This window comes from Mercurialis annua, linkage group LG1-X (assembly GCF_937616625.2).
Source record: "Mercurialis annua linkage group LG1-X, ddMerAnnu1.2, whole genome shotgun sequence".
Taxonomy (NCBI): domain Eukaryota; kingdom Viridiplantae; phylum Streptophyta; class Magnoliopsida; order Malpighiales; family Euphorbiaceae; genus Mercurialis; species Mercurialis annua.
Genome location: NC_065570.1, coordinates 31,387,325 through 31,399,713, shown reverse-complemented (window position 1 = coordinate 31,399,713; position 12,389 = coordinate 31,387,325). Strand labels below are relative to the sequence as shown.

Genomic DNA, 12,389 nt, shown 5'->3' with positions numbered 1-12,389 from the left:
TCATTATTCACTAAATCACTAAAATTTGTAATTGCTTGTGAAGCAATCATGCTAGCACACAAGCACTAGTTTTGGCTAAGTCTGTTCGTGTGGATACTCGTAGAGGACGCATTCTTTTGGAGGCGTTTCTGATCCGAGGCCAGGTATTACCAAAGTGAATCACCTCCTTCTTTTCTACATCGCTGTTGAATTCGACATACAAGTAAGCACTTATTTTGTTATTGATCTATTAAGTCGAATTACATGGATCTTGGTTTGAATTTTATATATTTTTTTTGAAATTCCGCTGCGTTATGAACCTAGAAAACCCAACAAATAAAAACCACAAAAATAAAAATTAAATATCAAAACAAGCAGCAAAAAGCATATATGTCAAGAACACAACGAAGAACAAATATATAATAAGCAAAAAAAATTATAAAAGCAAAGAGACGGAGTTTGGTATACCTGATTTTAGATTTAATATCACACGATCTACATGATTCAAGATAAACCAAGTTATGGTGCTAGATAAGAAGTTCAAGAGGCTGATCAACCTTACTCTTTGGGGAATTTTTTACTTCGTGATTCACCTAAGCACTTCTTATTATGAGCTTGTGGTTTATATGCATTCTAAAATCTAATCTTTTTTGTGGTTTTTATGCATTGCATAACCTATTTTTTACTTGTTTTTTTCTTCATATTTGATCAATTTGGAGAGTATAAATCTCTCATTCACTATGATAACAGATGGAGGTATAAGAAAACTATCTGGATTGTCATCTCTTAGATCGCTTAATCTAGACGTTCGACAAATTACAGATAGTGGACTTGCAATAGGTCCATCGTCAAAGGTGTTTCAGATTGTTAACGTGTAATTACTAAGCAGCTTGTAATATTTGGCAATGGGGAATCGTATCCCGGATTGCAGGTGCTCCAATGTCAGCATAATGGTATTATCGGGCAGGACATCATTTATCCTAGACCAAATGTTGGATTATAAATCTCTTTTCTTGTTAAATGTAGTGTATAGACGAAGATGGTGGATCATAAGATACAAACGTGAGTATTTGGTTCGGATTATAATCCAACACTAAAAACTTTTTACTTTAATAAGTACTTTAACCAATTATCTTAACATAGGATTATAAGTAGTTTATTTTAGTTAGTAGTCAAACTCTAATAATTATTTCAATAGTTTTTTAATTATATATATAAATAAATATATATAAATATATAATATATATTATAAAGTAAAAAGGACATTAGCGTCAATATACCTCTCTCTATTCGTGTTTTTATATATAACTAGTTTCGCATTACGTGATATGCATGTGGCTCGTAATGTGATTCGTCAATGTACATATTAGTAAATTTATTATAATTATATCAATTTTTTTATAATCAATTAGAATTTTTGTAAAAGTAAATATAATATATTCAATTATTAAATTTTTTGTAAACTTAATTTATTCTTATTTTGGTTTTATAATAACCATAATTAAATAATTAACTTAATTTTATTAATAATATTTTTAAAAATAATAATATAGAAATTAAAAATAATAATATATCGACCGCAGTATTTCTACTTTTGTAGTTCAATCAAACTAAAAGATAGATGTTCATACTAATTTGGAGAAAATTTAGTTATTTCTACATAGTAAAAACTAAATTTGAGATAATTTAGCTATCTATTCTAATTAGAACTTTAATTACAATATATGTTTAGTGATTAATTAAATAACGAATTAGTTAATTATTATAAGACCATCATTTAGTAATAAACTGAAAATGATTATTCAGTAAATTTTCTTGTCCCCTCCCTCCCCCTCCCCCTCCCCCCTCAGTACTTTTATATATAGTATAAATATATATATAAATATAGATTATTCAAAATGACTTTCTGCATCCCATATTTTAACCTTTCTAAATTTGACATTATGTAACCCATCGTAATTTTTCAACTATTTGAAACTATGTGATAAAATGAAGCAACAATTGTATTGTCATCTCTATTTAAAATAATTTGGATATTAATTTTGATCTTTCACGTTTATACCGATTTAAATACATTGTTTTAATTTTTGGCAACTTGTCACGCAATCCTATTTGTCATATATTGGAAAATGACAGTGGACTGTACAGTGTAAATTTTAAAAAAATTGAAATGTGAATTGCAGCTATTTATATAACTAGTTTCGCATTACGTGCTATGCATGTGGCTCGTAACGTAACTCGTCAATAAACATATTATTAAATTTATTATAATTATATCAAATTTTTATTTGTAATTAATATTAAATTAGTTAAGAATTTTTGTAAAAGTAAACATAATATATTCGGTTATTAAATTTTTTTCCATAATGAATTTACTCTTCTTTTGGTTTTATAATAACCATAATTAAATAATTAACTTAATTTTATTAATAGTATCTTTAAAAATAATAAGATAGAAATTTAAATAATATTATATTGATCAAATACAGTATTTTAATTTTTTAGTTCAATCAAATTAAAAGATAGGGCTTTTCTTATAATTGATTCAACTGGACAAGACACAAGTAGACAATAACGTACTCTAATGAATTTATTAACTACAATGTTTAAGGAATTATATTTATTTTAAAATAATTTGCTTTATAAATTATTCATTACTAAATATATTTAATGTTCTAGCATACATATGAAATTATTGACAAAAACAAAAGTGATGAAACAAATAATTTGATTTCCAACAATAGAAACTAAAGTAAAAGTATAACAAATATGAGGAATTTTAAAATAATTTGCTTTATAAATTATTCATCATCGTTATTTGGTGCCTGTTAGTTCAAATAAAAGAAATAAGATAGAAATAGAATAAAAATATAATGGCGAATGAAAAGCTATCACATATTAAAAATATTATTTAGAATTTAATTTTATTTGTATACTAGAAATGAATCAAATGGCATAAATAAACTTTAGAAGATCTCTATAATTATCTCATAATATACCTAATAATTAAAACATGATCAGTATATAAAAGAAACGAAAAAACAAAAAGTTACATAAATTATAGAAAACAAAAACAAAAATAGGCCCCCATTGTTCATATGCATGAATGAAATTTTCTAGCTGGGCACATATTCAAAATGAACAAATTTAATGTTAATCAGTTGATCAACAATTATGCTGAAGTCTAATTAATATTGTGATCACTTTCATCGTCCAACAACCAAGAATCATCACTGGAACGAACCGTCGACAAGATACGCGGATGCGGATGCAGAGCAGTAGCAACATCACCCCACCAATTTGGATTCATGGTATACCATTCCATCGTCTTCTTTAAGCCGTCCTCCCAAGAAGTCATTTCTTGCCACCCAAGCTTCTTCAACTTTTCATCATCTAAAAAATACCTTTGATCATTGAAAGGCCGATCTTGAACATAATTTATCGACTTTTTACAGTCTAATCTGGATAGCCTGCATATATCCTCCGCCACATCCAAAACTCGTCTCTCTTTTTTCGTTCCGATATTATAAACATGCCCTATACCACCTTTGTGTAAAATCACATCGAACGCCTCAGCAACATCTTCGCAATATAAGTAGCTTCTCACATTCGATCCATTTCCATGTATCGGCAATTGCTCGCCTTTCATCGCGAGGAGAATAAATTTTGGGATCAGCTTTTCGGGGTATTGGTTAGGTCCGTACACATTATTACCTCTAGTAGTAATTGTAGGAAGACCATAAGATCTATGGTAAGCCATCACAAGCATTTCAGCACCAGCTTTTGTAGCTGAATAAGGATTTGTAGGCAGAAGCTGAGAAGCCTCGGCGTTTCCCACGTCAGTCTCCATGTCAGTTTCTCCGTAAACTTCATCCGTACTCACATGAATGAACCGTTTGATTCTTTTTGTAACCTTACACGCTTCGAGAAGAACATGAGTACCGTAAATATTGTTGGTGGTGAATTCGAAAGAGTTGCCGAAAGAATTATCCACATGTGTCTGTGCAGCAAAGTGCATGATCGTATCAATATCTTCGGCTATCAAGAGGTGATTTACGAGATCAGCACTCGCGATATCACCCTTTACGAACTTGAAATTTGGAGAGGATCGAGATGGAATAAGGTTTTTAAGGCTTGAACAATAGTCTAATTTGTCTAGGGCAACGATCTTGTAGTTAGGGTAATTCTTAATCAACCTATTGCTCACATGAGACGCTATAAAACCAGCTGCACCAGTTATAAGAATCTTTTTTGGTTCATACGGATCACTAGACATGTTTCTTGTATTCAAATAGCAATGTCACTGCATCAAATCTTCAAACAATAAAAAAAACTAGGATTAAACTTAAATCAAAGCAGTTAACTTTTTTTTTGCAGTTAGCAAACTGTTACATAATTATGAAATTTCAGATTCTTACATTTAGGTAATCAAACATCGATTTTTCCAGCGGGATATCATTAATTGAATTTCTGTAATAAACTTAAATTGCTTACCAGATATGGAAAAATTGAATAGTAACATATTCATAGAAAAAAGGGCTATTTTTTTTTCACCAAACCTTTGTTGATTTTCTCAGTTATAGCTAAACCTTTTTAAACTTGTCAGGATTAACTTATATTAGGATATTCAGAACCTTTTATAGCCATTTTTTAAGTTATTATATGCAGGATTAGTCTAAATGACTAGAAAAGGTTCCAAATATCCCAAAATAGGCTAATCCTGACAATTTTAAAAAGTTTGGCGATAATATAACTCACAAAACTTGTAAATATTCGATATTAAATAAAATTAGCACTAAAAATATAGTAACATGTTTTTTTAAACAAGTTATTACTAAAATTTATACAATCACCTTTCGTTATTGGAAAAAAAAATTGATGTTTGATTGCCTAAGTATAAAGAATTTTAACCAATAAACTATATCCCAAATGGTATAAGCGCCGATCTAGGTCGTGGGTTTAAATTTTTCCAAAGCGCTCCTCTTTTCGAATTATCAAAAAATAAGTATATGAATTTTAAATTAGATATTCGGTTTGATAGAAGTACAATAGTTTGCCAACCCAAAAACAAATTAATCTTACTTAATGAAAGCAACAACAACATTATGAAATACGCTATTCAATTACAACATTAATGGGAAAATTAGAAAGCAAACTTACAAATGGAATGCTGAAGGAAGGGTATTCGGAAAAAAAGAGCAATACTTTGATCTGTGATTTAGTTTAATCCAGCTGTGAAAAAAAAAATAACGCGAGATTAGGGAATGTTTAACTTTGTTTGGATCTCTATTAAGAATGCAAAAGTGTTGTAATTGGAATAAGTTTTTAGCTGAAATTAATCTTCTTCACAACTCTTCGAATTAGTGGCAACTATGAAAGCTTGTTTTTCGCATGTTTATTTGACTTATTTTTCATACAAAATTTAACCTAATTTAGGCACTACAAGATTTGTGGTATGGCTTTTAGTTCCTTATAAACTATAGTACTCTCTATTTTATTATACTAGTTTTGCATTACGTGCGTAAACTCGTAATATGACTCGTCAATTTATATAATAATTAAATTTATCATAATTATATTAATTTATTTTATTTATCATCAATGTTAAATTAGTTAAATTTTTTATTATAAATAAATACAATTCTTTAACTCACTAATTTTAAACTTATTATCTCTTGTGGTGAAACAAAACCAAACATTCAAATATGATCATCATTCTGTGTTTTTCTTATAATTGATTCAACTTATTATCTCTTGTTTCCGGTGCTTAGAAGAATGATGATCATATTAATTCAAAGTATGCTTGGGATGCAGGAAAGGAAAAGCTTTCGGATTCATTTTATACTGTAAAAGACAAGAACCATAAAGAAAACAAATTGCTTGTAATTGAACAGCAATAGTCCAGGCGACCACTAAATTTGTATGCTGTATTCGATGGTCCCAACTTACGGCCAAAAAATCATTGATTCACATCTCACATTACTTGATGGATAGAAAATATACTCCATTAAAGTTGTTGGCCAAAGTATAGCAAATATGTTTATAAATTTCTTTTGGCATTTATTTTTGTTTATAGTTTCTTTCATAAATAATTTAATAAATATTAGCAAATAATATCTAATGTGAACTTGATTTGGAAATAGTAATTAAGAATAAAAATAAATCAGTAAATTGATAAAAAAACAGAGATGTAACAAATATTCAAATTTTAAATTTTGATTTTTTATGTAGTCTTGGATCTTCGTCTTTCTCGTCTTCCTCAATAATTGTTGAGTCTTTTACTTCTTGTATATCTTAGATATCAATTGCAACAAATTTTTTAATCTGGTCCCTTTTGTCATCTTCTTTATTCAATCTCACAAAAAAATAGAAGTCTTTATCTATTTTTTGTAGATTAATAAGCTTCTTGTAATATTCACTTTGCTCCTTTTTTTCCTATTAAAAAATAAACATAAGATATCGTGAATTTAAATTCATATAGATCTTGTTCATAAGAATAGTTTACAGCATACATGTATAGATTTTTTTAAATTTATTGACTGAGCATCCAATGAAAACTGTTTTTATATAGGGTTACTAGGGCCGAATATTCATTGTCACGCACTTCAAATCTTAACATGTACTTAATATTGATATTTAAAAATAAATATATTATTAAGCAATTTAAGAATATAAATTTAATACATTATAAATCATATAAATCTTAATCATAATATACATACATTTCAATAAACTTTGCATCTTTGTTTTTACATTTGAAGCAATGGAATTTATCTTTCACATTCAACGAATAAACTTTATAAGTGCATTTTAGACAAAATTCGATACAAACCATAAAACTTGTTTTCCACTTTTGTTATGTTTGCTTTAAAGCAACATTCGAGTCCCTACAAATAAATAATTAACAATCATGAATTAATTTAATTTCCACATAAATTAAAAGTCCATTAAATTTGTTTGTAATTATTTGAACTTACTTCAAAATCTTTTTACGTAACTTCTTTTAGCGTCACGTGTGGTGCTTTGCTTATTCTTTTTGGATTTGATAATAGACATAATTCATTATTATCCAACATAACATAATTATATCTGAAAATAAAAAAATATGTTAATTGATAATGCATTCTTGAATAGTTAATGAATTTATATATTTAATTATTATTTTGCACTTACAAATCTTGCAATTCATCGGCTTCTAAGATGTTTGGATTAATTTGAATGGCTGTGATATGATTGGAACATAATTGAAGATCGCCTATTATTTTTATAAAATACTATTATAAAAACATACACTAAATAATAATAAATTAAGTAAAAATATCAAGAAAAATTAAAAAATAAACTTACCTTTTTAAAGAGAAGCTGTAACATTTTATATAGCAACTATTGGTTTGTTATCATTATTCTAAATGTATCTTCAATTGTTGTACCTTCATTCTCAGCTACGTCATCCCATAAAATTAATTCTAACTTTTCCAATCTATAAATATTCAAATTAAAAAAGTTAGCATCTTAATTCAGTTTTAAGATAAAAAATACGAATGAAAATAATTACTTTGCAGTTATTATAGTGATGCTTCTTTTATATCCACCATTGGTTGTATTGAATATAGGCTTTACTTGAAATACAATTGCTAAAAAATCTAAAATCTAAAAATAAAATTTAAAAGTTAAACAAAAATAGAAAAAAAATAAAAAATACTATATATTAGATTAAAATTAATTTCAGCTTAAAATAAACATACCATTTTTTTTATATATCTTCTTTTGTGATATTCCTGCCTTCTCCTTCTTTTTTAATTTTTGCATTTTCATATACTTCACTAAAAGAAGAGAAATTATAAGATAATATATAAAAAGTTAATTTTTTTATCAACATCTTCTTCTTCTGAAACTATTGTATTCAAATTAAAATCCAATTCAGAATTTTCATGAATATGAAAATATATTGAATTAATATTTTTCACGGAACCATTAGAAATTATATATGTATTTTTAAGTTGAAAAGAATCTTCAAATTTATCAAATGAATTGCTCCATATTTGTAATACCCCAAAATATCTAAATATTTAATTTAGACCACGTGTCCAGTGTTGCATCGCCGGAGTAACGATATCGGAAGGATTTCCGAGAAATTAAGATAAGTATAAAATTTTAGCAGGACGGTTTTGAAAAAAAAAAAGATTATTGCGAGGAATTTAATATTATATTTCAATTCTGAAGTTAGAATTGGAATTAGAAGGAAAAAATGTTAAGAAAAGCTCGAAATAAGGTACATGGACTAAAGTGGTAATTTAGCCACTACGACTTAAAATGGAAGTTATTTCGCCAAGGTCCGCGAAATGTTTTATAGTATATGTGGTAAAAGTTTCGGGTCAATCAGAGACCTTTTAAAATTTGGACGCGGATACGTTTTGGGCTAAATTGTAACTTTTGAAAAGTTCAAGGGCCAAAACGTAAATTAGCCAAATAAATCTCGAGAATAGTAATTAAAAGATTATCGACGGGAAATAATAATTATGGATTAGTATTATTTATTTGGATATAAATAATACGTAAGTAATTGAGTTAAAAGAATAATTTAACCGTTTGGTTAAATTAGAAAGTTTAAAAGAGAATTGGTTTAAGTTAAAGAAATAAAGGATCAAAATGGAAAATTAGCCAATTATGTATATATGAATTGGTAAGGAATCAGATGATTCCAGATGAAAGGGGAAGGAGCAGAAGGAAAATGGCGATCGATACGTTCCGCCGCCGTTTCGCCGTTTCTCGCTCAAATCGCGAGTTCTTTATATCGATTCGTTCAGAATTCGATTCTCTATCATCGCTAAGCTTCAAATCGAGGTAAGCTTGACGTTTTTATTATGAGAATTGATAAATAAGAGTTATTTCGTTTTAACGAATTAAACGGATCGTAATCGCGTTTCTTTTGGCGTTTTTGATGAAATTTGAAGTGGTTATTAATGGAAATCATGTTAGAATCGACTTTGGACGTTTAAGCACGTCGGAAATGGCCCGGGGAATGAACCCCGGGGCTGCACATCGGCAGCCGTGTGCTGCACGTTCGTGTAGTATGCTGCACGAACGTGCAGCACACGTTCGTGTAGCATACTGCACGAACGTGCAGTACACGTTCGTGTGGCAGACTGCACGAACGTGGAGCACAAGAACGTGCATCGTACTGCACGAACGTGCAGCGTACTGCACGAACGTGCAGTACTCTGCTGCACGAACGTGGAGTCCTTCGCCAAAGGGGGATTTTCGAATCGGGCCTTCTGGGCCCTGACTCGACGCGGAAACTTGATTTCAGACAGTTTCCAGTCGCATAAACAATCACGATTTGATTGAATATCCAAACATAAACTAGGACGTTTAAAAGAGAGGTGTGATTAAGAGAAAGTTGAGAGTCGTATTTGAGATACGATCGTGATAACCTAAGTTTATAACTTAGGGTTTTGATATTAAGCCTACGTTTATGGATTAAACGTACAGGTAACTCGACTAAGTAACGGACGTATAGACGAGCTACCAAGCCATTGGGCCGGAGTGGTTACGTGATTGGACAATGCATGGAGCTTACGCTTGCGGGATTATAATAATGCAGTTTTGGATAGCGGTCACTGTGAGTGGCAATTTACTTTCGCGTATTATTATTATAAAAGTTATTTTCATATATTACGAATATTATTATTATATACATTGTATCTATATGATTTGTTCATATAAGATATTGTGTTTGATGAGTTTGATTATATGTACGTTCTTGTATTCATTGTTGGAAGATGAATGTCTAAGGTGCAGTCCAAAGAGACCAACTACCTATTGGGTGTCAATAGGCTGTGTGATCATTAGTGAGTCAGTCTAGAGTGTCTGACTTTGTAATTAAGAAGTAAGATAATATAATTATGCATGATATGTTATGATTTCGATACGAGAGTGAATTCGGCTACGGTGTAGTCTGGAAGTCCCCGTATCTAGTGGGCTGGGCCCACCAGTGGCTGGGCCACCAGTGAGTTGGACTCACACTTTATGATTTCGATACGAGTGAGCACTCGGCTACGGTGTAGTCTGGAAGTCCCCGTATCTAGTGAGTTGGACTCACACTTTTGAAATTAATAATGTTTTCTTATATCATAAATTTATATATGTATTCAGCGTGTAACGCTATATTTTGATAATACTATAAGTAACTTGCAAACTCACTCAGTATTTTCCCAAATACTGACTCCTCACTCTGATGTTTGCAGGTAAGCAGAGTCGAATCAGACAAACCATCTCCATTGTGCCAGAAGTCATTGGACTTGCACAAGCATGAGTTCCTAGAGCTGCAGTAGTCAGTAGATGTCAGTATTAGATAGACATTTGAATGTAAACTGTAATATGATATTTTAATATTTACAATTATATTATGTAAAAGAGTTTTCTAAAAAGGTTTATATATGATATTATAATTTTAAATGCGAAAAATTAATAGTGGTTTTAGGCTTGCTACGGGTTTCGGAGCTACCACTCCCATTCCCTAGCGCCGGTCTCGGCTCAATAATTTGGGTCGTGACAATTGTGGTATCAGAGCAGTTGGTCCAGTTACCTCTGCTAAAATGTGTTTGTCGGTTGAGTAACCTAGGAACTACTGCAGCTATAGAGTTGGGGTTTGTCTGATCCAAGTCGTTAGTGTGATTTGATTTGAGATAAGTATGATAAGTTGATTTGTGAAATGCTTACTTGTTTCTTGTGACACGTATATACGAGATAAATATACGTATAATTTTGTTTTCGATAAGATGTGCTTGCATGATATGAGATTGATTTGTATGAATTGAATCGGATACATCGGTTGGCTTTGCTATCGATGTCAGACATATCCGATACATCGGTTGGCTTTGCTATCGATGTCAGACGTATGAGATACATCGGTTGGCTTTGCTATCGATGTCAGACAGATAGGATACATCGGTTGGCTTTGCTATCGATGTCAGGGATATAGGATACATCGGTTGGCTTTGCTATCGATGTCAGACAAAAGATATTAAGAATAATATGCTTTTTGAAATAAAGTTTCTAGGAGAGGTATTGCCTCCTATGAATAGAATATGATTGATGTGGATGTGATTTGATGTTAGATATATGGGTGTTTAGCATCAGATAGCAGGAGAGATGTTATTGGATTCGATCGATCGAAATTTCAGAAAGAGTGAGAAGAAGGAATGCAAAGTTGTAGAAGTTGAGGAACTTTCCAGAAGCAGAGTTTAAAGGTCTAGAGAACTTACAAAACTCGGAGTTTATAACTTTTAAAAGTTATCTGTTTAACGATTCTGAAAGCATAATTGTGCCTAGACCCGATATAGAAATACATGATTGCCACGACATTGATAGAAATGCATCACTACATACATCAATACATGCATTAATAGGACATGCATCATATGCATTATGTTCAGACGAAGAGGTGAGATGTGGCAACTCTTTGGGGATGAGAGACGTCATCACCCTAGTGCACAATTTTGCTAAGATTTAAATGAAATTTTTAAATGAGTCGTTTTATTTGAAAGAGTTTTCAAAGAGTTTTGTTTTTAATGTGAGTATACCTTGACCAGAACTCTGTGACGGAAGTAAAGTGCTCGCGAGCAAGCTGTGATCTAGGCTATGAGGCGAATGAATACGTATAGTTGTGAGAACATAGGATTTGTGCCTCTAACTAATGAACTTAGCCTTGATTAAACAGACTAGTATATGACTAGGATAATAGATATGGGTTTGGATAATAAAACATATCTGATTAACAATGTATGATATGTATGCTATGTTTTCATACTCTTGATGTTTGATTAAGTCCATATGAGCGGGATGCTCACAAGACTTAAGTGATGATACGTAATCAAGGAAATCTAGGGAACACTGATTTTCTTGAATCCTGACAACGTAAATGCTTATAGCTATGATGATATATGTGTGTAACATATGCAACGCGAGTATATGTTTTAGTAAATTGCTAAGTCTACAATGAGTTAGAACACTCAGAAGACTAGCAATAAACGACGTAATCATAAAAGGTAAAAAAGAAGGAGATATTCCTAAAGTCCAACGTACGTGGACAATGATTAGTGGTGGTGATTAGTAAGTGTTATATTTAAGGAATTTGTCAGTATTCCTTTATATAATCGCTATACTATGAACAAAGAACTGCGCAAACGCGTGCTGTTGCACAGAAGGTATACGAGACGCGAAAAGAAGATAGAGGTAACAAAAGCAAACGCAACCAGTCCATGTGGCTAGTAGGGGCCAGGAATGAAATGAAGGTCAATGGGAATACTATAACCACCCAAAGTTAATATGAATCAGTTAGCAGTAAAGGCAACTGATAAAAGAAATTGTGTACCAATGATAGGACGATGGATACAAAGACAATATTA

The 12,389-nt window shown here is 30.8% G+C and overlaps 1 protein-coding gene and 1 long non-coding RNA gene across 3 annotated transcripts; both read right to left on the bottom strand.

Annotated features, from left to right (window-relative positions):
* Positions 1–3,004: 3,004 nt before the first annotated feature.
* On the bottom strand, positions 3,005–5,292 carry LOC126682096 (trifunctional UDP-glucose 4,6-dehydratase/UDP-4-keto-6-deoxy-D-glucose 3,5-epimerase/UDP-4-keto-L-rhamnose-reductase RHM2-like). 2 transcript variants are annotated; one of them, XM_050377664.2, is made up of 2 exons: positions 5,140–5,292; positions 3,005–4,282 (listed from the first exon to the last, which is right to left on the bottom strand). In XM_050377664.2, exon 2 carries the CDS (start codon positions 4,253–4,255, stop codon positions 3,164–3,166), a length of 1,092 nt encoding a protein of 363 aa, XP_050233621.1. In that variant the 5' UTR covers positions 4,256–4,282; positions 5,140–5,292; the 3' UTR covers positions 3,005–3,163. The 2 variants fall into 2 exon arrangements, with proteins under 2 accessions (XP_050233621.1, XP_050233612.1); XM_050377655.2 differs by having other exon boundaries at positions 3,005–4,293; positions 5,140–5,291.
* Positions 5,293–6,810: 1,518 nt separating this feature from the next.
* On the bottom strand, positions 6,811–7,486 carry LOC130015670 (uncharacterized). The gene is made up of 4 exons (XR_008790998.1): positions 7,327–7,486; positions 7,153–7,234; positions 6,957–7,068; positions 6,811–6,866 (listed from the first exon to the last, which is right to left on the bottom strand). It is a non-coding gene; the product is annotated as an uncharacterized LOC130015670 (long non-coding RNA).
* Positions 7,487–12,389: the final 4,903 nt, after the last annotated feature.

Coding starts and splice junctions, on each gene's coding strand:
- LOC126682096 (XM_050377664.2), bottom strand. CDS start 4,255: ATGTCTAGTGATCCGTATGAACCAAAAAAGATTCTTATAACTGGTGCA.